The sequence below is a fragment of the Pteropus vampyrus genome, unplaced genomic scaffold, assembly GCF_000151845.1.
Source record: "Pteropus vampyrus isolate Shadow unplaced genomic scaffold, Pvam_2.0 Scaffold76, whole genome shotgun sequence".
Lineage (NCBI taxonomy): Eukaryota > Metazoa > Chordata > Mammalia > Chiroptera > Pteropodidae > Pteropus > Pteropus vampyrus.
The window spans coordinates 1-24185 of record NW_011888857.1 but is presented as its reverse complement, the minus strand read 5'-3'; the positions used below and the strand labels follow the sequence as shown (position 1 = coordinate 24185).

The window sequence follows — 24185 nt, the reverse complement described above, 5'->3', positions numbered from 1 at the left end:
TCTACCTATTTTCCCCCTCCTACGTGTCTCTATTTATCAATTTAGTGACATAAACTCACGAGAAATACACACAAAACTGTTAGAAAAAACTGGTAACACTAGGAGAAGTGAAATAATTTTTGTTACATATTGCCATTATACATTTAAATAAATTTCTATAACAATTTCACAGCAGTAGAGTTGGGTTTTTGTTTTATAAGAGAAAAGAAAAAATATAGCTGATTTGGGACAGTAAATTCTTCTCCTGAGAAATTAATTGACATTCTTCTCTGGTTATAAACATCTTCATTTTAAATTCATTTTGAAATGCTCTCAAGTTCTTAGCCAGGCCTTCAAAGCTAAAAAAAGTTAAATGATTGCTAGGTAAATTAGGCAAAACTGACTTTCACCAAGACTGTTAAAAGTAAACTAAATTTGATTTTGGTCCAATTTATACGGCATCTGTCAACAATCATCACTTAACATTTACAGACTCAGCCTGTTTACTTAAAAAATGTCTACTCTTTATTCATCACCATGACAAAGTGAGTACTTTGTCAACACCATGCCAAACATTACTTTTCAAAAATAACTAATTTGCAAATTTTGAGTTAAGGAAAATAGAGCAAGATATTTTACTTGAGAAAAGTGAGTGATTTGGTCTGAAGTATCAAAAATCACTAATTTTTATAGCTCAATTGGTTTTGCTACCGTAACTACTATGCCACCTCGCCCATCACTCCTTTGAAATTGATGTATGGCATAGATCTAAATGGTGAATTAAAATCAAGAATGAGAAATGTGTACAATTGTGAGATCCTCGAATTACCAGGAGTGTCAGAGAACCAAGTTTATAAGCCACTTATCTCAAAAATGGTATCAATTCTGTACTGCACAGCCAGAGTAGTGCTCAAGTAGATGTGCTGATTCACTTCCCTTGAAGGTCTAATATCAGTTTCTTTCTTTCACATTAACTTAGTTTTTTCTACTTTCCTACCTTAATTTTCAGCTTTTATGAACTGTCCTCAATAAAGTGAAAATCCTTCCAAGCAAATTAAAAATATCACTCAATAATATAATTTCTCTAGAATTACTATATGAACTTTTATACATCACCTTAGAAAATATTTCACCCCACTCCCATTTGCTGAGTTAACCTCCCTTTAGTATAGTCACACATTTTTTTTTTAATGTGTGAAGGGAAAATTTATGAGCAAAGAAACACAAGTCTTTATAATTCTTTCATCGCTCACTATACTTCTCACTGCATAAAACTGAGAACTGCTATTGTCAAAAAATAACAATTGAATTATTGGACAAAAGCTTTATTTTACTCACTCTTCTACTATAGATCATTTTACTTTCACTAATCAATAATTTCCTTCCCATTTTTTGTTTATACGCAAATTTTAAAATTTTTTCCTTCCCATTTTAATAGATTCCTATCACGATACCATTGCGCTTGCTTAATTTTCAGTAGCATCAGATGGCATCAAATTTTCCAATGCATTTCCTTGTTACTAATTCTACATACACTTTTATACTGCTGAATCAGGTAGAACATTTATAGACGGGTAATGCTTCATCTAGCCTTTCTTAAAATCACTTTTCAAAAACAGGATTTTCAAAAAGTGGATACAAATTCAGTGAATTACATTTCTCCACTTTTTGAGCAACTTGCCTTCCAGTATTTCTCTATCAATATAGATTTATGAAGATGGAAAAAATCTATTTTCCTCATTCTGTAAAACTTATAACATATTCATCAGACTAAAATATATTTTTATCAGTGCTATTTGAATTTTTAACTTTAGATTCAAAGTTATAATTATATCCTGTAACTAACTTGGCTACATTTTATCATTTTATCCAAAAGAATCAACATTTGTATTATGACCCAATTCTAGTTTTCTCAATCCTGTATGCAGTTTATTTCTATTTAATTGAAATGACATAATTCCACAACTCCTTTAAATGTTTATCAAATAATCTCCAAATCATCCTTTTCACAAAAAACTGTACATTTAATCTTTTTCTCTTGGACAAACTATACATTGGCCATTTTTACTAAAATTCTAAAGCAATTAAAAGAAGTTACCTAGGCTCAATTTAAAAGAGCATACTGGCAAACTTTAGTAGTGAAATACCAATTCTAAATGGTCAGTCTAAAATGATTGTAAAAATGAAAGATATTTAAGTAAAATTATATTTGTTAGTTTCTTATAAAGCAAAAACTTGGAAGCAATTTTGTACATGAATGTACAAAATAAAGGACTGATTAAATAGCATTTATCTAGAACAGACTACTTTAGCATAGTTAAGTGATTTTGTATCATAAATAATAACAAAAATATGCTACCATGTGAAAAACATGTTACAAAACTTTAAGTTTTTACTTTATAAATACCCACATCTAAAAAAGCTAACGATAGTGAAAGGTAGTGGAAATAAAATTTTTTTCCCATTATGCTTATACTCTTCTAATTTCCCTGCAATAAACACATATTACTCATTTTAAATATTTAAAATTTTTATTTTCCTTTTTAAACAATCATGACAAGTTGTTTTTCCTTCCTCATTTTCTTTTCTTTCAACCACCATTCATTTGATACATCGTTATGCTTGTCTTTTAAAATTGAACTATTCAATTCCAAAATTTTCATTCATCTACATATTTAGTCACGACTGTTTCTGAAAGCCTATGATAATAACTATTTGTTCAGCATTCCATCTAGGTATTATTCCATTGACTCATTTGAAAACAAGTGAGTCAACATCATAAAAAAATCCACAGGACATGTTTGCCTTCTCCAGCTAGTCCTGCTGCTGGTAAGACTGCATGTTCCAGGGCTGGATCCTTTTTGTGCTCAATAAACCTTTTCTTTCAGAAAATAAAAACCCACAAAGGCACTGATTTTTATCAGTTTATTTCACAGCACCCAGAAGAGTGCCTAACATTTAGTAGACATTCAATAAATAGTTGCTAAAAAAAACATGGATATAAATCTATTGCCGACTGCATATTCACTCAAAATTAACTTTTGGAATATTATACTACCTTAACTATCAATGGAAATGTAAAAATGAAAATGTATAAGTTTTATAGAAAGCTCATGATGAGTTCTGTGATTCTTGTTAAAACATTAACTAAAAAACCTAACTTAAATAAAAGGGTTTATTGTTAAAATATTAACCAAAAAAATCACACTTCAAGAAAAATGTTTAGAAAGAATGCTACATTTTATACTGTCAGTCAATTCAGAATAAGAATTTTAAAAAATGGGCAAGGACTGATCAAAACTCTAATACGGATTTTGAAAGATTTTCACATGGTTTAGATAATTCCATGTAAACACCCTAATCAATTTTATTTCATTCTCTTGAATGAAAACATGGTTTTTATTTGCCATGTAACAGTGCTTCTAATAAACCTAAAAGATGAGAAACTAGGATTTTAAAAATGTTAGTTTAAATAGGTAGATATATCTAACAAATTATTGTTATGAAAAACAAAGAAAAGGGTCAGGTAAAAAAACATTAAATTCCAGAAGAATCAAGATTATGAATTTTCTTCCTCTATGATAGACATGTTTAAAAGTTGAAATTTTGGCTCTATTTTAATAGGTTAAGTCATATTTTGAAATTTTAAGTGTTTATCTCCAGAATGTTTACAAAACAATCTAACAGGTACTTAAATTTTAAACTTATTTTTTCCTTATTTCATAATGTCCTAAGTGTATTTCTCCAAACAGACCATATTTAAAAGCTTAACAAAAGTATGTATTATCTTGTCTGGAATTGGATTTATATGGTTTGAAATGTTTGGTTTGCATTTTCCAAAGTGATATCATCAAAAGTAAAGAATTAAGTTCAAATCCTATATGGAATATCCATTAAAGTTTTAGTAGGCAAGAATGAAATAAAAATCATACTGGAATTCCTGTCGTAAAAAGGAGGTCCTCTTTATGCTATCACTGAAATGTAAAGAAAGTTGAAGAGAAGAAAACCTGAATAATAAGCTCTGGGTCAAGATGAAATTTTATCCTGTAAATCAGTAATCCCCAACCTTTTTGGCACCAGAGACCGGTGCTCCTAGCGCTGGGGAGCGGTTGCAAATACAGATGAAGCTTTGCTCACTAGCCCGCCGCTCATCTCCTGCTGTGCAGCCAGGGGATGGGAGGAGAGAAGTGTGGTGGTGGTGGTGGCAGGTGGCGGGGAGGGGGAGCAGCTGGAGACCCCTGCTGTAAATGAAGTACAGAAGGAAGGCTCTTGTAATCTACCAAACGCATGGTCATTCTTTCTTTCTAGTAGATTCTCATATACAGGTCTAATTTTGTCCAAGTTTATGTAACAGGTTAGTGGAGCTGGCTGCTTATCAAAAGCTGTGACATGTAAAAAGTAATAGGAAAACAACATTTTCTTAATGTTGTTTCCCAAAGAACCTGAGCTCTTCACGACCCTTTCTCGATCACTACCTAAACCTGAGGAAGGAGAACAAGGGAACTGGAACAAGACCATTGTTCTGTTCCCTTCTCATATCCCCTCAGCATCCCACGATATGCACGAAAATCATCTTAGGATGGGCTTTCAAATTGCTACAGCTGAAATACATTGTTGGCTAGGAAGGCGTGAATGCTGGAAAACTAGATTTTATTTAAGGTTAGCCTTACCATTGGGGAAACTAGTTTACTACACAAAATTCACGTCAAAGTGCTCTATATGATTGTTAAAAAGATGTCTTCATTATTCCTATGCCTACTATTTTCAATGACCTTACTGAATAGCTCAAGAAAGTGTGTACTGTGAATCAAGATTTTTCTTCACAATATTTTATAGGTAAATGAACTTAAGGGAAAAAAAGAATATAACTACCCACAGAAACATACTGTTATAAAATCTACTAATCTAAAACTTATCATTACATATGGTAATTTAAGTTTTTGCTCATGTCTTTCTAATGTTGAGTTGCAAGACTATAAAAAGCTCAAGACATGTATGAGAAAAATACTTTGCAAACATAAGATTTAAATGGGAAATCATAGGTTTTCATCAACTAAAAGAAACTCTACGTACAAAACATGTATTTGAAAGGAAAAAATATTTGTAGCAAGTCAAAAACACCAAAATAACAAAATATATTGGTCTTTCATCTCAGCATATTTATCATTCCTTCCAATCTGACATTGAGGAAAAAAAAAAAACATAAGCAATAAAGATAACATACTATTTAGTTATAATAAAATTGCTCAAACTTCTAAATAGCAAACTGTGATAAAGTTTCTCTTAACTCCACTAATCTATAGTGTTCCTGAAAATAAGAAAAAAACAAAACAGACAAATGGTAGGATATCAGGTTTCAAAAAATAAATTTAAAATTTTTAAAAATGAAATACTCAGTCTCGTTCATAAGAGAAATGCAAATAAAAACCACACTAAGATAATTTTTTACCTATGAATACTGACAAAAATTAAAGTGTAATACAATTGCAGTAAGAAGATGCAAAGAAGTTGGCTCTATCAAAGTTTATCAATAAGATTTTTAAATTGTTACAATCTCTGTGGAAGGCAATTTGAATTTAGAAAATTCAAAAACTCCACATACTCTTTGATTCAGAAATTCCCACAGATATAGGAATTTAATATATATATTCACACAAGTGGAAATTATATGTATGCAGATATTCAATGCAGTAATGTTCGTAATAAAACAAGTTTGGGAAGAACTTCAATGTCCTTCAGAAGACAGATTAAACAAAATACAGAGTATTATGTACTTGTTTAAAAAAACTCTAGTCTATGGCCATGCTACCTCGAACAAGCTAATCCCATCTGATCTCGGAAACTAAGCCACGTTGGGTCTGGTTAGTACTTGGATGGGAGACCACCTAGGAAGGCTAGGTGCTGTAGGTATAAATAATAAAAAAATAAGAAATTGTAAGCTGATAAGGTCCTTGCAATCTGTGAGGTCAATCAAGGGTTGGTTGCCTCGCCTAAAAAAAAAAAAAAAATTAATAAAATTAAATTTAAAAAAGCTCTAAAATTTACTTTGTTGCGCAAAAAAAAAAAAAAAGGCAAGGTGAAAACAATCTAAGATCACATAATTATTCATGCAAAAAGAGCGGAAAAAAAAAGATGAACATATGTCACTAGGCAGGGGAACTGAGTGGTTCAAGTACAGATAGACGAAAGACTTCTGTACGTCCCTTTTGTATCTTAGACTTTTTAACTACATTTTTTCAAAAACAGATGTATTTTAAAACTCTTCAGATGATACATAACCTTTTGTGGCATCTTTTATGTTTAAACACATTTCTGTATTTCACCATCAATTCTCAAAACAAACATTCCTAATACTCTAAATGTACAAGAAATAGGATTTGTATTATGCATATAGAAATTAAATGTAAAATGTTTAATTATTTAACTACTTTTTAAGATAACGGGTTACTTTTGCAGTTTCTAAATACCTAGCAGCAGAATTTAAGCATTTTTAATGAAAACAACCAACTGTAACACAAACTGAGAGCAGAGGTACACACTACCATAAAAATTTAACTCATTTAGTCATATAATTTTCAAACTTAAAAAACAAATATTAACTAATTAACGAGACACTGCTGTCACCCAATTACAGTGTTTTATAAAGTAATTATAGCATTTAACAATGAGATTATTAGATATACATGGGTAAAAATTTAACTGAAAGCCAACATTTACTTTAAGAAACTGTTAGCCACAAACTTTATAAATTTCTGACACTAAACAAATCAAAATACATTTACCAAATTTATAAGTATAAAATTCATAGTCATTTTCCTCTTAAAAATGAAGCTAAAAATACCATTATTACAATTCTAATAAAAGTCCTTTCATTTATGAGAACCTTCATTAGAACAGATTGACTTTGGGGGAGAAAATAAGAATAATTTGATGGATACTAACTAAATGAATAAAAATATTCTTTAAAGTACATATATTTTTTAGTTTGAAGAAGTTATAATCAGAAATGTAAAAAAATATACAAGTAACTTTGACAATATTCTACCTGTGGCTATATCATTCTTCACCCAATAAATTTTTTTTTCCCTGGGTACAGAACTTTTACAGCTATTTTTTTCAATTACAGCTGACATTCAGTATTATCAACAGCTACTTTCTTTCACCAAATTGAAGAGGCAATTCCAGTCTTCTGACTTCATTGTTGCTGCTGGGAAGTTGTCAAGTAACTGCCAGTCCTTTGAAGGACATTTGCTTTATGTCTCCAGCTTCTTTTGTGATGCTCTGTCTTTAGTTTTCTAGTTTTATTCTCATGCATCTAGGTAATTCTTTTTTTAACTCTGGGATTCATTGAGCATCCTTAATCTGTTGAGTTTTTTAACCATTCTGGAAAATTCTTAGTATTTATCTCTTCAAATTGTGCTTGTGCCCAATACCTCTCTTCTACTTCTGGAAATTCAATTACACATTTTCACTCTATACTTTGTGGCTGTTAATCTTCCATTTAAAAATTTCCCTGTCTTTTTAAGCACCAATCTGGATTTCTTCAATTCTCCAATTCTCTCTTCACCTCTGTCTAATCAGTTAACCTATTACCTTAATTCTAGTTTTTGAAGTCTTTGCAGATGTTTCTGCTATGTGTGTTTTCCTTATGTACTTCATTTTTAATAATTAAACTCCTTTTCTTGGAAAAATATTTGTGGAGATTCCTTTGTGGCTCAGGATGAACGTGCATTCCTCAAAAGGTTTTGAGTAAGCTCAGTTATCTATGAGCATGAGCATAAGTCAGACTGAGTCCACCTTACATTCATGGTTCAAACTCTTTTTGAACCACCCAAGTGGTATTTATCTGGACCACAAATCCATGCAAGGGCCAAATTATTGTTGTAACGTCTCAGGATTTCTCCATTCCGCTTTGCTCGGGATCACAGCAACTTTCCTTGGTCTCCTAAGGTTGGGAAGATGGCATACCTTCTGGTTCATGGTCACAACAGAGAATTGCCTTCTCATAGCTTTGAAGGGAGAGAATGTCCTGTTGGGCAGGACTTAGGCTTTGACTTTTGCTGCCTAAGCTTCTAGAAGCCTTCAAATCTGCAGCTTAAGTTATCCCAGTTTGACAAAGGCTCTCACAATAAGAACAGTTTGGGTATTCTGCTTACACACACACACACACACACACGCGCACGCACGCACGTACGCGCGCGCGCTTTCCAATTCTTTTGGTGTTTTCCAATTGGGTTTTGGCTTGGTAATTCCTTACATGCCATCAGTTCTTCAATGCTTTTAAGACTTTTTTTATATTGTGTCCAGCAGTCTTAGTTGTTTTCAGTGAGAGCTGATCCGAGTAACCAAACTCACCACAAATCTTCAAAATATTTTAACTAGCTTTCCAAAAAATAAGGAAAAATTTTTGTATACAAACTATCTTGAAAAGCAACTGAAAACTTTAAAATCCAATATTAATTGAAACACTAAATTTCCAAAAGTTAAAAAGTTACAGAATTAACCAAATATATTTCCATAATATTTTATAGAATTCCCAAATAAATGTAATTTAATTCTCTGAAACACTATGAATCTAGCAGTTTGAGTTTACCTTGCTTAAGTAAGTGAATTTTGCGTAAAAGCCACAAGAACAAAAAGGAAAGTAATATGTAAGACACTCCTGTTTTAAAAAATATTATTTAAAAATCTACATTATGAATTGTTAAAATAGGAATTTATACATATCAACATCTAGATATCTTAATGAATGCCCACTCATCAACCAGATGTTCACACTGTACACATACAAACATTAGTCAAAGTTGAGAAAAGAGGTGGGGAAGAGTTAGAATGTTTATGCTTTACTAATTTGACAAAACCACCTATGAAAACTCTAGTTTTTATCTCATATAATGCACATACAAATGTCTCAGAAATTTTACTCCAACATATGTGGCTAAAACTTTATTGTAACCAGTCAGGCATTCATCTTCTGTATCAGATTTTAAAGTTTTATCTGAAAACATTTTGGAATCGCAAGCAAATTTTATAAAATGCTCGGTAAATTAGTAATGCCCTTTACATTGGGTAATTCTTTAAAAACCTTTTTGTCATTCATCAAGATAATTTTAATATAAATAAAGCTTATTCTAAGATACTCAAATATTTGAGGATATTAGACAATTTGTATATTTTTATAAAAACTAAAGATGAGCCTTTTTATTAACTTGTTAAGAGTAAAGGCATTGGCCACCTACAATTTTATAAAAAATACATTTTGTTATAAATTGATATAATCTAATTCTTAGAAATTAAAATTCAAATTTTAAAATATGATCAACTCAATTTTATTTCCCACTGTGGATTTTTCATCCAACAAATATTTAGAGCACCACTATATGCCCAGCATTGTTCTAGGTTCCTAAGAAATAGCAATGTACAGAAGACAAACTCTAAGCACAAGTAAACTGTTTAGTATATTAGGAGAGAGTATTATAGATGAAAAAAGAAAGGAAGTTTTGAAGTACTGAAAACAGATATGGCAATTTTAAACAGGACAGCCATGATCTCACTGAGAAGATAACACTTTTTGCAAGAATTTGAAACAGGATTTTGTCAAGCTGCTATCTGGGCAAATTTCTTGAGAGCAGATAAAACAGCTAATTAATATAAAGAAAAGCTTTGAGAAGAGAATGTATCTGGAATGTTTAAGAAGTCCAATGTGACTGAAGAGACTATTATGTGAATTACCATGAAGCTATCAAGTATGAAACTGTATACTTAAGTTGGTATTCTATTTATTCCTTACACTAATTTTCTAATTTAAAAAATTATTTAATCAACTCATCTGAATTTAAGAAATAACTGATTATTAAAACATAAGACTTTATAGATAAAAATTCATTAAATATGTATGAATTTTTTTACAATATCTAATTTCTACTTGGAATACAACCCTGCTTATTCTAAGGTCTTTGAAGATTCTAGAAAGTAGCCAAACCCAATTAAGAACCAGAACTCACTAATTCAGTGATCAAATTTCCATTATAATCCTGAATTACTTACTGTTATAAAAAAATTTCTCATGTAATAAATTGCCTAAAAAATTTACAATAAATCACTATCATATCAACACAATTCGTATTAAAACTTCCCTTATTAATCTAACATATTGCCATAGGTAAACAATATTTTCTCCTTAATCGAATTTTGGACTTTATAAAAATTTGAAAATTTAGAGACTGACATTTACCAGTTTGTCAGACATTTGAAAAGTTCTTGTGTTTTCAACATTTTTTAAATTTTAGCCAGCCTTTAAGTATTCCAATAACATCAGGACATTAGCTTCGGGGTTTTGTTCAAAACTAAGTTTCAGTCTTTGATACTAGAATAAATGTTTAAGTGGCATTTTTAAATCTTGGTTACCAATTTTGTCCTTTTGGTATAACTGTCCCTTTTGTGTATACTTGCATTTTAACATATTTAATGAAATAAAGAGATAAAAGTCTCAAAATTTTTTCATTAATAAAATTCATATAAAATGAGCAATAATTTTTTCTGTGCCTACGTCAATTTGGAAATTGTATGTTATTGGATAAACACCAGCGATGCGCTATCTGAGAACTGGCATTTAGTAAAAACAGAGTTTATTCATGGTGAAAATTTTTCTAGCAAATTGTTTGAGGCAAATGCTCAAGTTTTATCCATAAAAAGTAACTAATTTTCTCCCTCAAAATGAATATTTTGGTCAATTAATGTTTCTCAAATGATATGAAGACTATTAAACGGTCTTATAGCTCAATTCTTAGTTTCTTAAGACTCAAATACAATGTAAAAATTAACGAAATGAAAGAAAATTTCTAACCAACAGGCAATTTCTCTTTGAATAGGAAACTTCCACTCAGTTAACATCTAAATTTCTGTAGGCATTTGAGTTGAAACAAGGGCCCAGAACCATATAAATATCTCAATTTAAGATTTTCCTAGAGCAAAATTACATTCATCTTATTATTTTAGCCACTATGAAGTTTCAGATGTTTACGCCAGTTCTATTTCCTAACAGCTTAGCAGCAATTCTAGATTAACTATAAAGCTCATGTTTCTGTAACTAAGAAAAAATTCATGTAATAGTCATTAGCATGTTTAAAATACTAGAAACAAAATTCAGCTTACAAACTACCAAGCTGTTGCAACAGCTCGAATAAAGTATTTTTTTTTTCCTCCCCTTTGTTGAGGCTTCGGCAAATACTTTTCTATCAAAGATAGGTATTTTTTCTATCAAAACACCATCTAGTTGTTATAATTGTCTCATATACCAAATTGTAAATTTTTTCACTGAGGCGTCCATATTATCTAAGTGTCTAGCATGTGTTCATTCAGTAGATACTTGAAAGTTATTTCCCCATCTTCTTGATATATAAAGTGAAAGTAAGAAACTGAAACATTTTCATGTATTTTTCTGCCTACGGCCACGTAAAAATCTATGAAAATACAGAGATAGCATGGAGCCTGAAAATGTACCACATGACTTTGAGAATTTATAAATTCAACAGTCAATTGTACTACGAAAAAATAGTATTAACACTTAGAGCAATTTTGTGTGAACAGGACCCAGGCAAATATGTCAACTGGATTCTGTTCAAGTCTTCTTCCTACTAAACATCAACTGTGTCAGGGTAATTTTAAGGATTCTACATGCAAAATAACTTGCCAAAAGGGTTTGCTAAAAAAAATTCTGCATATTTTAATCTGCACAGAATCTCCTAAAAATTAAACTGCAGCTTATACTTTTCTTCCTATCCAAAAAGTATCTTACAATAAGCACCACTGAATACACTAAATTCCTACAGCTCTATTGTGGGAAATTTAGAATTGCAAAACTTTTACAGATAAAAAATTTCAAGTTTTAACATAACATCGTAATTGTTTTTTTTAGAATCAACTGAGCTATGTCAGGAAGCTGCATGAAAAGAGCTCAGTCTTCAGTGACTTAGATTGGAGTCGTGCTCAAAAAATATTTCTCGAATTTCTGATAAATTACAAATTAACAAAAAACTGGGAATGTTGGTCAATGTGATTTTCCCATTAACTACAGGAGTCAAGATCCTCCATAGTTTTTAAATGAGAGCTAGATATTGTGCCTAATTCCAATCTTTCACTTTTTTCACAAAGTTTTGTTTCCTAATTTCAAATATTTTAAAGATTCTCTCTAAAAACAAAAAAATCACAATAGTCTATCAAATCAGAACTTATTTTGCAAGACTTCTATACTTCAATGGAAAGAAGTGTGAAGAAAACGGTTTAGTAAGTAGTTATTCAAAGGCTAACATCCTTTACCTAAGTTCTTAATTTTGTCCCTAAGAAAATTCTATTCAAAGAAAATTCCTAATTGCTACTTCATAAAGTAAATTTTTTCTCACATTAATGTTGAATGTAAATAAGTATTTGAAGCTGTAAAGAATGTGTTCTTAGAAATTAAAATTGCAGAATTACTAAAACCTGTGGCTTTTGTGTTCAGAATCCCTATTTGATATTAGATCTCAGTACATACAAGTTAAAAATTTTAAAACAGTGAAGAGTAAAACTACAAATAGCAAAGAATTTTAGAGCTAAGATTGTATATAAACCATAAGGTGAGTTTGCACAGAAGTTACTGTACAATGTTATCATCTAAAAGATTTGAAGAAATTTTATGAGGTTGACTAGCTATGATCTATTTTTTCAAATGTACCTAAAAATCCTAACAGCTAAATAAAAATGCAAGAAACTCTTGAGCAAATAAAAAGGAGTCAGTTATGAAAATACTAGAGCTATTTGTGCAACATACTGAAGTTTAGGTCCCTAAGATTAGTATAGTGGTTTATAGTGGTTAGTGACCAGGAGCCCAAACCCAGAAATTAGAATACCTGAGTATAAGCCCCCAACTTTCCTACTACTTCTCAGTAGCTTAACCTTTAATTCTGTTGATCTGAGGAAAGTAATTTAAGTCTTCTAAATTTCAGAAAATCTAGACGTCTGGAGAAAATGGGGGATAACACATATCTACCTCAAAAGGTAAAATGCGATTAACCAGATATTCCATAAAAAGTAATCAGAATATATTAAAGGTCTAATAAACTTTAGTTATTACTGTTGAGGTAAGTAATTAGACTAAAGGAAAAAAAATCACTATCAACAAGATACAACTGAAAATCAGCAATGGATTTTTAAAATGTAAACATCTTTTTTACTTCTAAAAATCTATTCTAGAATATATTTCACCCCCTAAAAAAAATCTTCCTCCATTTTCCTTATATGTCCACATACAATAGTTTTCCATAAAATTTAGTTTTGTAGATCTATACCCAAAATTTAACAATTGAAAAACACCTGCTTACTTTTAAGAACTCCAGTACAATTCCACACATATTTTAGGTAAGATCCACAAAAATTTTAGCTTATTGTAAATATATGTAAATTCAGAATAAGCTGCCTCTTAGTAGTAAAAATACAAAAAATTCCCACTCTCCAGTATGATGGCAGTCCAAAAAACAATTATTGTTTGGAACAGTTATGGGACTTCCATTTATGCTGCAATTCACAGATCATTGGAAACAACACTTGCATTCACATGAGTTTTCCTATTCATATGGGAAGGGGATGAGAATGAGATCTGTGTGGTAAACTGATACACAGAAGGAACAGAGATAGGACCATTATAAGGACATAAAATTCAAATAATTTCATTGATCACTGAAATAGAGAACTTTAAAAAACAATAAATCTGGAACAGTAAACGTGAAATGGATATTACATCGTTAGAACACCACTGTTCCCTTTCAGTGTAATAACGGTATTGCAGTTATACAGGACAATACTCTCTATATAATAAAAAGAAGTATGTATGGTAAAACATAACACTGTATCAAGGTGGAAGGTGTACAAGTATCTATGACAATATACTATTTTTTCGATTTTTCTGTTTAGTTTTCATAGTAAGATATTAGGAAGGGTAGAAAAGATTAAATGGCTTGCCTAACATCACAGTAATTTAGTACAAGAGCTGAAAGTAGAAATCCTAGGTCACTATAATACAAATTGTGTCATTCCTATTTCTCCGTAGTATCCTTTAGAGTGCCCTATAAATTGCCTCCACTTCTTTAAATGAACAATTCTTTAAACATATCTTTTCCACACTACCAAAAATGATCAACCCATTGTTTAACACAGATAAAAGGCAGAATTTTGACCCTGTAGGTGAGGCACACGGCAAATAATCACTAACTGTAAAAAAATTAAATCATAGACACTATTATATTAGTTCTTTAGATTTGGAGTCTCTCTTCTTTCAATGTAAATCTCAATACTGTTTTGTGAACTCAGGAAATTGAAATTTACCATCTAACAACTTTGCTTTTTGGAGAATACCACTTCCATGGTTTAAGCAATCTTTAATTGCTAACCGAAAAATTATTTTCTTTAAAGTGGCACCTTTCTAATTTGTGCCTGAAATCACCAAGAAATTTTTTAAAATAATTTTAAAAATTAAAAAATAAAGCATTTGCATATGCAATCAAATATTTATCTAGATCTTTTTGACTCACTTTCTAACGTTTTTTAAAGCCAAAGAGCCCATGATTAAAAAAAAATTCTTATTTGAAATAATTTGCCATTTGGTCAAGTATATCAAGACATTTATTTTCCATAACCTACAGTAGTTCTCATGTTTCTAAATAACCTTATGAATGAGGTAGCAATTTTTATCTTCCCCACGTAATTTATGACAGAATTTAAAGGCATTACTGACACTATTTTATATTTGGAAAACCTGATACAATCATAACCTACTGACATCTTGTAAGTCATTTTTTCTAACTGTACTAATCTATTTAAAAGAAAAATGTGGGGGCAGCATCAGAGAAGCTAGTACTTTACAAGTTTTAAAGTATAAATAAGCTGGAAGTTTGAGTCATTAACAGAAGAGTACATATTTATGATCAACAATAAACAGAAGAAAAAATGCTAATTTGTCGGGAATATATCACTGATTCTTGGAAGATCGTTAACAGATTAAAAATGAACAGGGCAGTTGTTGAATGAGAAATATTTTTTATAGTCTCAAAGTATCTATTTTATTAACTACAAAAAGAAAAACAGTAACTATACAGTGGAGAAAATGGTCAATGACGATATCAATAAGGGGTAAAGGAGCATCATGTGCCTCTGGATGAGACATAGTAAAGAAAGACACACACCATTTGTAGCCTTTCAGCTAAAACGTATTTAAACTGAATTTAGTGAGGAAATATCAAGCTTGAAGTTTAAATCAACATAAAGGAGACTGAGGAGGAATGACAACTATATGTAATCATCTTGGATTGGAAACTAATTTAAAAGAAAATTGCTATGAAGAGCATCAATTAGAGTAGAGCATGGACTGCAGATTCAAAGTCTATTAATGTTGTTTCCTGAATTTCATTAAAAGATTATTTATATATGAGAGTGTCTTTGTTTAGTTGTTAGGAAATGCACTCAAATGTTAAAGGTCATGATGTATGCAACCCAATCTCTTATGGTTCAGAAAAAAAAAAAAACAGAATAAAACATGACAAATGTTAAAAACTGGTCAATCAGGGTTAAGTGTATGAGACTTCTTTGCACTGTTCTTGCAACTTTTTTGTAACTAAAATATTTTTAAAAGAAGTTTAAATGCATTATAGAAGTTGCTTAAATTATAAAAATGTCAAGTCTATAGTGAAAACAATGCTTGCCTGCTAATTCAACCCATAGCAAATTAAACCATGTGATCCCTAATGATTGGCATATAATTTGAATCCTCAACTCTAAACGATAATCTAATGAATGTTTTAAGCATTTTCTCACCTAACATATCCTAATTAAAAAATCCACAAAATCTTAAAAAATTCACGCATTACAGTAGTTAAAACTGATAAAGCAAAAGGTAGGTGAGGGAATTAAAATAAATGTACAAATACAAGTATTTTTTTGGCAATTTTCCTCAAATACTTTTAAGCTCCCTCCTACAACATAAAGTCTACAATTTCACAAGATATTTTAAGGTGTCATTTTTTGACATATACATTTTACAAAATTTAGGTATTACTCAAGTAATTCTACAAATATCACTGATACTGAAATTTTTAATTATAGCTGGAGCCAACTCTCTTTAGAATAGACATTAACTGGAAATACTAAAATTACCATTTTACTATTAAAAGCCGCTAAGGAAAAAAATTTTAAATAAGAGTTAAAATGATTGAAAAACACTGCACTCATCTGTGTATGAAAAATTCAGAAATGGACAGAAACTTGACTACAGAAATACCTACAAATGACTGGTTCTTTGTGAAAACACTCCATTCCCCACCCCCAAAAGAATGAGAAGTACTTATACTCAAGTACTAATTAAATGATGTTAGCTAATAATCTGAAATTTTGTGGTATTCACCGATTTAAAAACTTTCTCAAGGGCAATAGTAAGCTATCAAAAAAAGTACAGTAATTTTAAGCCACATTCTTCAGCTTAAGTGGCCCTCTCTTAACACATGGGACTTCCTTAGAAGTTGTCTGAGTCTTAAAAGTTTGGCACTTAGGTGATTGATTATATAGTTTAAGGAGCCAAAAAATCAGGTTTCAAACCCAGGAATAAAATAAGTAAAAAACTGTCAGTCCAATAACACAATCCTAATCCTGACTGCTGTTCTCACAAAAAATTACACTGTTAAGAACACTCCCAAGCACACGGTATATACCTTTATGATTACTGATTGATAATATACTAATAACTCCTAACATGGTGTGTTCAAAAGAGCTAGCCAGGAGATTTTAATTGCTTTATAGTCTAACAAGTATGGGCAGTATTCTGCAAGGTATGAAATACATTCACAGCAATAAAATTCAATTGTGGCTCTCTAAAGCCTCGATTCCCAAAACTGGCTGCCAGAAACACCTAACAATAAGAGTCCATGTGTCCATTCTTTGGAAATCGAGTCAGCAATACTGATATGCTAATGGCGAAGCTTGTACATTTTAAATGCTTCCCAGGTGATCCTAAAGCAGTGTTTTGCAAGCTTTGGCTTTAAAGGACAACAAACTCTTGATTGATTTTACGCACATATAAAATAAGGGGGATAAACTGATCTTATCTTCCAGCTCTAAATTTCTGATTTAATGTCCACTCTGGCTTTAAATATATGATACTTGTATATTAATAGTTTGAGTAGAAAAGTTTTTAAGAAAACCACCATCATGAAATGGTCATTCTTTCTTCAAATTCAACATGAAAAGTTACGGAAAATGTCACCATAAAAGATTATTTCCCTTTTACTATGTGAGGTAATGGACATTAACTAAACACTGCAGTAATTATTTTGCAATATACATATATACCGAATCACTATGCTGTATACCTTAAATGTATACAATGTTATATCTCAACAGAATTGGAAAAGAGGAAAAAGACCATTTCCCATAAGAATCTTTAGACAAAGACTTAAAATTGTGTCATGTGCATCTATTAGAGCTAAAATCTTGCATTTCAAAAAAAGGTTGTGATTGAACATGTTCTATCACATGAAAAAAAGTATTAGAAAGATTAAAAATAGCTTTGGGACTTTATTACATTTAAAAGTATTATTCCAGTCTACGGCCACGCCACCCCGAATGTGCCCAATCTTGTCTGATCTCGGAAGCTAAGCATGGTCAGGCCTGGTTAGTACTTCGATGGGAGACCACATAGGAAGATCAGGTGCTGTAAGCGTTAAAAAAATAAATAAATAAAAAATAAATAAAAACATTATTCCAAAACTACATTTCAATACTGTCTTTGACATCAGATTCTTTGCTTTTATAACTTTCGCTTAGTATTTCCAAATGAAAATTTTTCTTTGGAGGTCTCCTAGCATACAAAATGATAAAACTTACCCCAGGTTATGCTTCTCTGAGCCTTAAAAAAGATGTTTAGTTTCTCAACAAGTAGTATTCGAAGCAAACATTTCACAATTTTGTTGAAATTGCTGTGGACTAAATATGTGGGGAAAAAATTTATAAACTTCAATTTATTATACCATTATACTAACCATGTTTTGTGCTCCAAAGTTAAGAGCAAACTGTTTAGTAATAAAAATTAAAGTTTAAAAAGTAAATTATAACCATGTAAGTGCATTCTTGCCCACATTTAGAAGTACAGCTTTTAATAGATATAACTAGTTATTTTAGACATCATTTCTTGGAAGTGCCTTGAACCAGACTCATTCAAAAGGAACAGCTGTTTATAAATTACAAGCACACAAAAAAACCAAAAACCACAATGAACCCATTAGAAAATAGATGAGCCTTTGAATTTAAGAGGTCTTTTTGTTTTTTAAGAGAAAGTCAATTAATTGCCACCTGGTTCCCTTATGTTCAAATTAGAACCAAAAATGCAAAGCACCATAAAAAGTTTTTTTTCCCCCTGTGATAGGATTAGCTACATTTCCAAAATGGAGGTTTCTAATGCTGTAATATTATGAATGGGTTAAGTGTGTTTGTGTTTATTCACGGATGCTATGTTGGAGCCTATAATAAATACAAACCTCCTAGGATAGATAAAGGAGGTCATATACCAAAATTATATAATCCCGAAAATCTTGATGCCTAATTTTTAAAAACTATTAAAAATTATATATTAAGTGTTACGTTATTATGCAAATGACCAAGAAATTCAGGCTATAACACTACACAATAAGATACTTTGAATTGCATGATCAAAAAGCCTTTTATGTTTCACAACAAACTTTAGATTGTACTTTTTATTAAAATCTGTTTAGAGATGCCTTTCCCACATTTTTAGAATATACCATAACTTATTGCACATACAGAAATAGAATATAAAGAAACTGGCTTAAAATTTTAAGTCTTTGATGAGGAAAAAAGCTTTTTTTTTCAATTTTTACCAGTGACTGCAAAGATTATAACTTTGCTATCTGAAGTCGAAAAATATAAAGGCAATCAGGTTAAGAAGTACAAGGTTTTGCTTAAAAAGACCTATATTTAACATAAAATAAATTATCAATAAGACATATAGAAAGCAAGTTTTTTAAAAAAAAATTTTGTTATCTAAATAAAATAAGTCTTTTTGCAAATAAACGTCCTTTTATTATATAATGTCTTGGGTGAAAAGAAAAAGCCCCCAAGGAAAAAAATGGATAGACCACATTAGAAATGACACCTAAACGTCTCTGCTATAATAGAAGGAAAGATGGATAAGACAATTCAATAAAACCTAACATAGGAGTTTACTTACAGTAGTAAAAATGTGAAAATATTTCCTTTGTTTTTAAAATAGCATGTAATTATTCAAAGCACTTTCAGGTATTTGATCACTCAGTTCTGTGTTTGCAAATAATTCTTGTTTTGTTTTATACCCCTATACTACATTATACATGCATTTAAGAAACTACAGATTAAAAAGCAGCATATTGCATTTTAGAATACAATCTGAATAATCACACAGACATGGACCAACATTTATTACAAACAGGAAAAGAGCAGATCTATAAGAAAAGAATACAGGTTTTTTAAAAAAAAGATTGCAAGCTGAAGTATAGAAAATATAATCTATATGATAATGAATAATTTTACCTGCATTTAAAAATCACATTGCTCAATATATACAAAACATTATAATACAGTAGTTTAGACTGCTACTTAGAGGCATTAAAACAGTAGAGACAGTGGAGAAGTTTATGTCAATTTAGGTCACTCATGTTCCATCCTGAGTTCACTTCCATTTTCCAAGAAGAAAGGTATTTTTAAAAGTCAATATTCCCAAGGAGAAAGCTTATTTTGAAAACTGAAATGTATACTTTATAATTCATTATTTGTAAGTATTCATGTTTTTTAATTTTTTTAAATAAAAAGCAAGCAATCTCTATATACTTTTATTAAAGAATTACAGCTTTCACAGACAGCAAGATACATCATTGCTATTATCAACAGCATTACCGTCTTCATTTCTCCTTCAGCTACCAATAACAAACATCATCCTTTTGTACGAAATGTGGCCCAATTCAAAACAAGTTACTTCTAACAATAAGATAACATAACTTAGATGCTGTCACATTGACTATCTAGCTACATGAAAAGCTGAAGAAACCAGAGGAAAAAAACTTAGTTTCTCAATTTTGTGATACTTAGTGACCCTTCTGACCACTCTATAAAGTGGTTCTTTAAAGAGCATTGAGGCTGATTAAACAGTCCACTTAACTAAAAAAAATACTATGCTGCAGATGTAAGACATCCATATAATAACTAAATGGCTATAGATGTATTAAACAGGGGTCCCCAATCCCCAGGCCAGAGACCGGTAACACTCCGTGGCCTGTTAGGAACCGGGCCACATGGCAGGAGGTGAGCAGTGAGCGAGCAAAGATTCATCTGTATTTGCAGCCGCTCCCCAGTGCTAGCATCACCGCCTCAGCTCCACCTCAGATCATCTGGCATTAGATTCTCATAGGAGCACAGGTCCCTGGTGTCAAAATTGGGGACTGCTATAATGTTTACTTTAAAACTAAACAGTAGCAAAAGAATTTTATATCATAACAATTATATTTAGATTCTATGCTTGATAACTGTCACTATAAGAGTAATCATACAATTATTTCCTCTTATATTGTCAAATCGTGTAAAGAAGCAGTTTTGGAATTCAAGAGTGAAGCAATACATTTCACATACCTGAGGCAAAATGTGATTGCCTATACAGTCATGTGTTGCCTAACGACACGGATACGTTCTGAGAAATGCATCTTTAGGTGATTTTATCATTGTGTGAACAACATAGAGTGCACTTACACAAGCCTAGATAGTATAGACTTCTTCACAGGTAAGCTATATGGTATACCACCATTACATATTCGGTCCTTTGTTGACTGAAACGTCATTATGCAGCACATGACTGCATAATATATGCAACACTAATTTGGACTAATTTTGAAATTATATCATAATATTATAAATACAGAGATGTTGGTCCTAAATGCCCTTTCATTAAAACAAAAAGTTTTATCCAATAATTTCTGCTTTACAAAAAAATAAAAGTGGATAATGAAATTAAGGACATTTTAAAGACTAAATTTTATAAAAGTTAACTAGCTATTGCTAAATATTCACTGACATGAGAAATGCTGATATACTGGGAAATATTAAAAACATCAGACTAGTGTCATTAACTTCTTTACTAAAAACTATGCTATAACATGCAATTGATGTCTCAAGTTTAAAAGCAAAAAACAAACAAAAAAAAACCTTTATTGCCACTTTGATCTTAAACAGGATTTATAAGAAATTTCTCTGGGAAAGCAAATTATCTCTTATTATTAAAGATGTACCTATTTTCTGTTAGAAAAGAACTAAATGTATTTGGACTCATCCAAGTTAATTTAACTGAACATAAATGCAACATTACAATTTTCCCACCATGAAGTACTTTGTTACAACAAATGTATCAACAAAACTTTATTTTCTTGAGAATGCATACAGGATGTTAGCTAAACACTGTTAGAACTACCTTTAATGTAAAGACATTCTTATGATTACTTTAGATTTTAATGTACTATAAATAGGTTATGTATCTTCTCCAGAAATACTAAAGGCCACATTGGGTGACATAGCCAAAGAAAATTTTAGCCTCTCACAGGCTAAACAAAATACAAAATGTGAAAATTTAAAAAATGAAGAGCAAATCAGGAAAGAGAAAAACACAGCTCAGGATATACATTTCTGAAGTCAGCATTCAATTTAACATCTTAACCTCTAAACCATTAAGTTTACAAAATTAACACAAATATGTTCTTTACCACTTTTTCTCAAAAGATGTTTTATACTTACATTCACACTTGTGTATGTATGTGTATAAAATAACTGCAAACATTACCAACTATATAAATCAGACAACTGCTAGCAGCTCTGAAATATTATGAAATGAGCTGGATATTGAGACAACTTTCAGCCCTTTGGAATAATATCTGGTCTTTTAGAATGCAGTTCATACTTTCAGTTAGGAAATGGGAGAAACAGACTGATTGAATTCTTACTTATAGAATGGAGTATCTAACTGCCAACTTCAGTTTAACTTACGCTATAATAAAATGCAAAAATAATGCCTGAATATTTGAGAAACTGAAAGAAATTTCTAAAACTCAGAAGTATTACTTCATTATACAAAAACTGTTACATACCAATTACGTTCGTTTCTGATGAGTTTGCATATAAGTTAATGTGTTTGGAATGCAGACCAAGTACAGGGACTCCAGGTTCCTTGCTTTAATGAGTATTACAAAGCAGCACTGGCTTCAGCATACTTCAGACAGACCTATTCACTTACCTGGTGAATTCTGTGCCAGTCTACTCTGATGATTAAATATATTGAGGAAAGAAATGGTCCCAAAGGATAAGTGATGAAACCTTAAGGATATGGTCTTGGGCCAAAACCACAACCAGACTTCACGTAAGGTACAATCTCTCTCATACATACACACAAACACACATGCCACATATACAACCACACGCAAAAAAATTTAACACACAATGTTCCTGCTATTGTCCAGTAATTCCCCCCTCCCAAATACAATATAAACTATAGCACAAATACAATGAGTACACTGTAGCCTCAATTTAAAACTGCTGTTGATTGAGTCCACTCTGAGGGACACATCACAGGTAACACTGTGTTGTGTTGAAGTCTGTTCAGTATTGCTGATGACTAAAGCCCTTTGAATAGGTCCAAAACAGACCCACATATTATCGAATTTCAGCTATTGTGGAAAATGTTATGACGAGGCTGCAGTGTACTTGACTATGTTGAGAATTTATATTACGAAATTAATATTCGAAATAAAAATACTTCATAAGTAAAGTAAGTTATTAAAAGAAATGGATATCATTTTCAACTTAATGTGGATACCAATTATTCCCATCTCACCCCTTTCATTCCATTACTTTATAACCTGAGAAATGATTACTTGGTGTCACTTGTTATCGATATATTAATGCTTTATTATCATCTTGACTGCTAATTCCAGTCTTCAAAAATGAACATTTCCCTTCTAATCAAATGAGGCCCTTCCTCTTTAAAATGCCTGACTTCGTATATCAAGACAGTTAGAAAGCAATAAAAAAACAGTATCATGGGGTAAATTATGATTATATAGGTTTGAGTCACATTAGCTTATTCCTGTGTAATGTAAACTTTATCCTACAGAAAAAATTTTTTTTAAATTATTGAAGTGCTTACATTTATTGACAAACCATGTATTTTCACAAAATTAAAATCTGAAATAAATTTTCCATCTAAGTGTTTCATTTAACCAGAGACATTCAAAACACCTATGAAACTAAATTAACATTACTGTATTTTCTTATAACCAGTAGTTCACATTAGTTTGTAAGTAGGAATAAAAAGAAAAATGAGCTCTAAATAAATGACACAGGAGGCAATAAATTGACACATGACAAGTAAATAAAAGGCTAAAGCACTCCAATACCATTGAAACTGTTTTAATGTTGTTGCAACTCCAAAATGCAACAATCATCAGCTTGTAAAGACCCAAATTTCAAAATTTCATTTTAATTACTCCTTTATACCTATTTTACAAAATAAAGGCAAGAAACATTTAAATCCTCCTTGTCCTAGTTGTGCTATCTATGTTCCTAACTTGTTTTCTACCACTATAGTGTATGCTACAATTCCCATCAGATGCTATATAAGAAAAGTAAAATAAAATATTAACCTCTGCTTCAATGTACAGTTTCCAGAATCTGCCAGAACTGGGGAACTGGGCAACAAGGCGTTCATAAGTCTTCCGTGCTTTGTCTATAGGTTGATTCTAAAATTGAAAACCAATAAACAGCATTTACAATGTTAGGATTATGAAAATATTTACTGCAGAACCAAGTAGTGTGATTGGACCCATAGAGAAGGAAATGTAATCCTATATCACTAAACCTGTGCCTCTCGAATGAGAATGCTCCAAGCGTCAAGGTCATATGGATTCTCTTCTAATTTCTTTTCAGCTTTCTTCACCTTCTCTGGGACATACTCAGCTGCCTGGGGAGAAAAAGTAATGAACTGAAGTTATTGTTTTAAAAATCTCATGCTTAATTTAATTCAAGCACAATATATCAGTCCCTGGATACAATATCACAGTACAAAGCATAAAAATGTCCTCTTATAAGAGGCCTGCATTTTC

General features: G+C 31.1%; 1 protein-coding gene and 1 pseudogene across 1 annotated transcript in view; one reads left to right on the top strand and one right to left on the bottom strand.

Moving 5' to 3' along the window:
* The window catches only part of LOC105293738 (cleavage stimulation factor subunit 3), a gene marked incomplete at its 5' end in the record, with an annotated part of 50980 nt that extends 26937 nt beyond the window's left edge, over positions 1-24043 (bottom strand). The window contains 2 exons of the mRNA XM_011362592.2: positions 23727-23822; positions 23942-24043. Coding sequence (XP_011360894.1) covers positions 23727-23822; positions 23942-24043 — 198 coding nt within the window. The remainder of the gene's footprint in view (positions 1-23726; positions 23823-23941) is intronic.
* On the top strand, positions 17601-17719 carry LOC111741344 (annotated as a pseudogene).
* Positions 24044-24185: the final 142 nt, after the last annotated feature.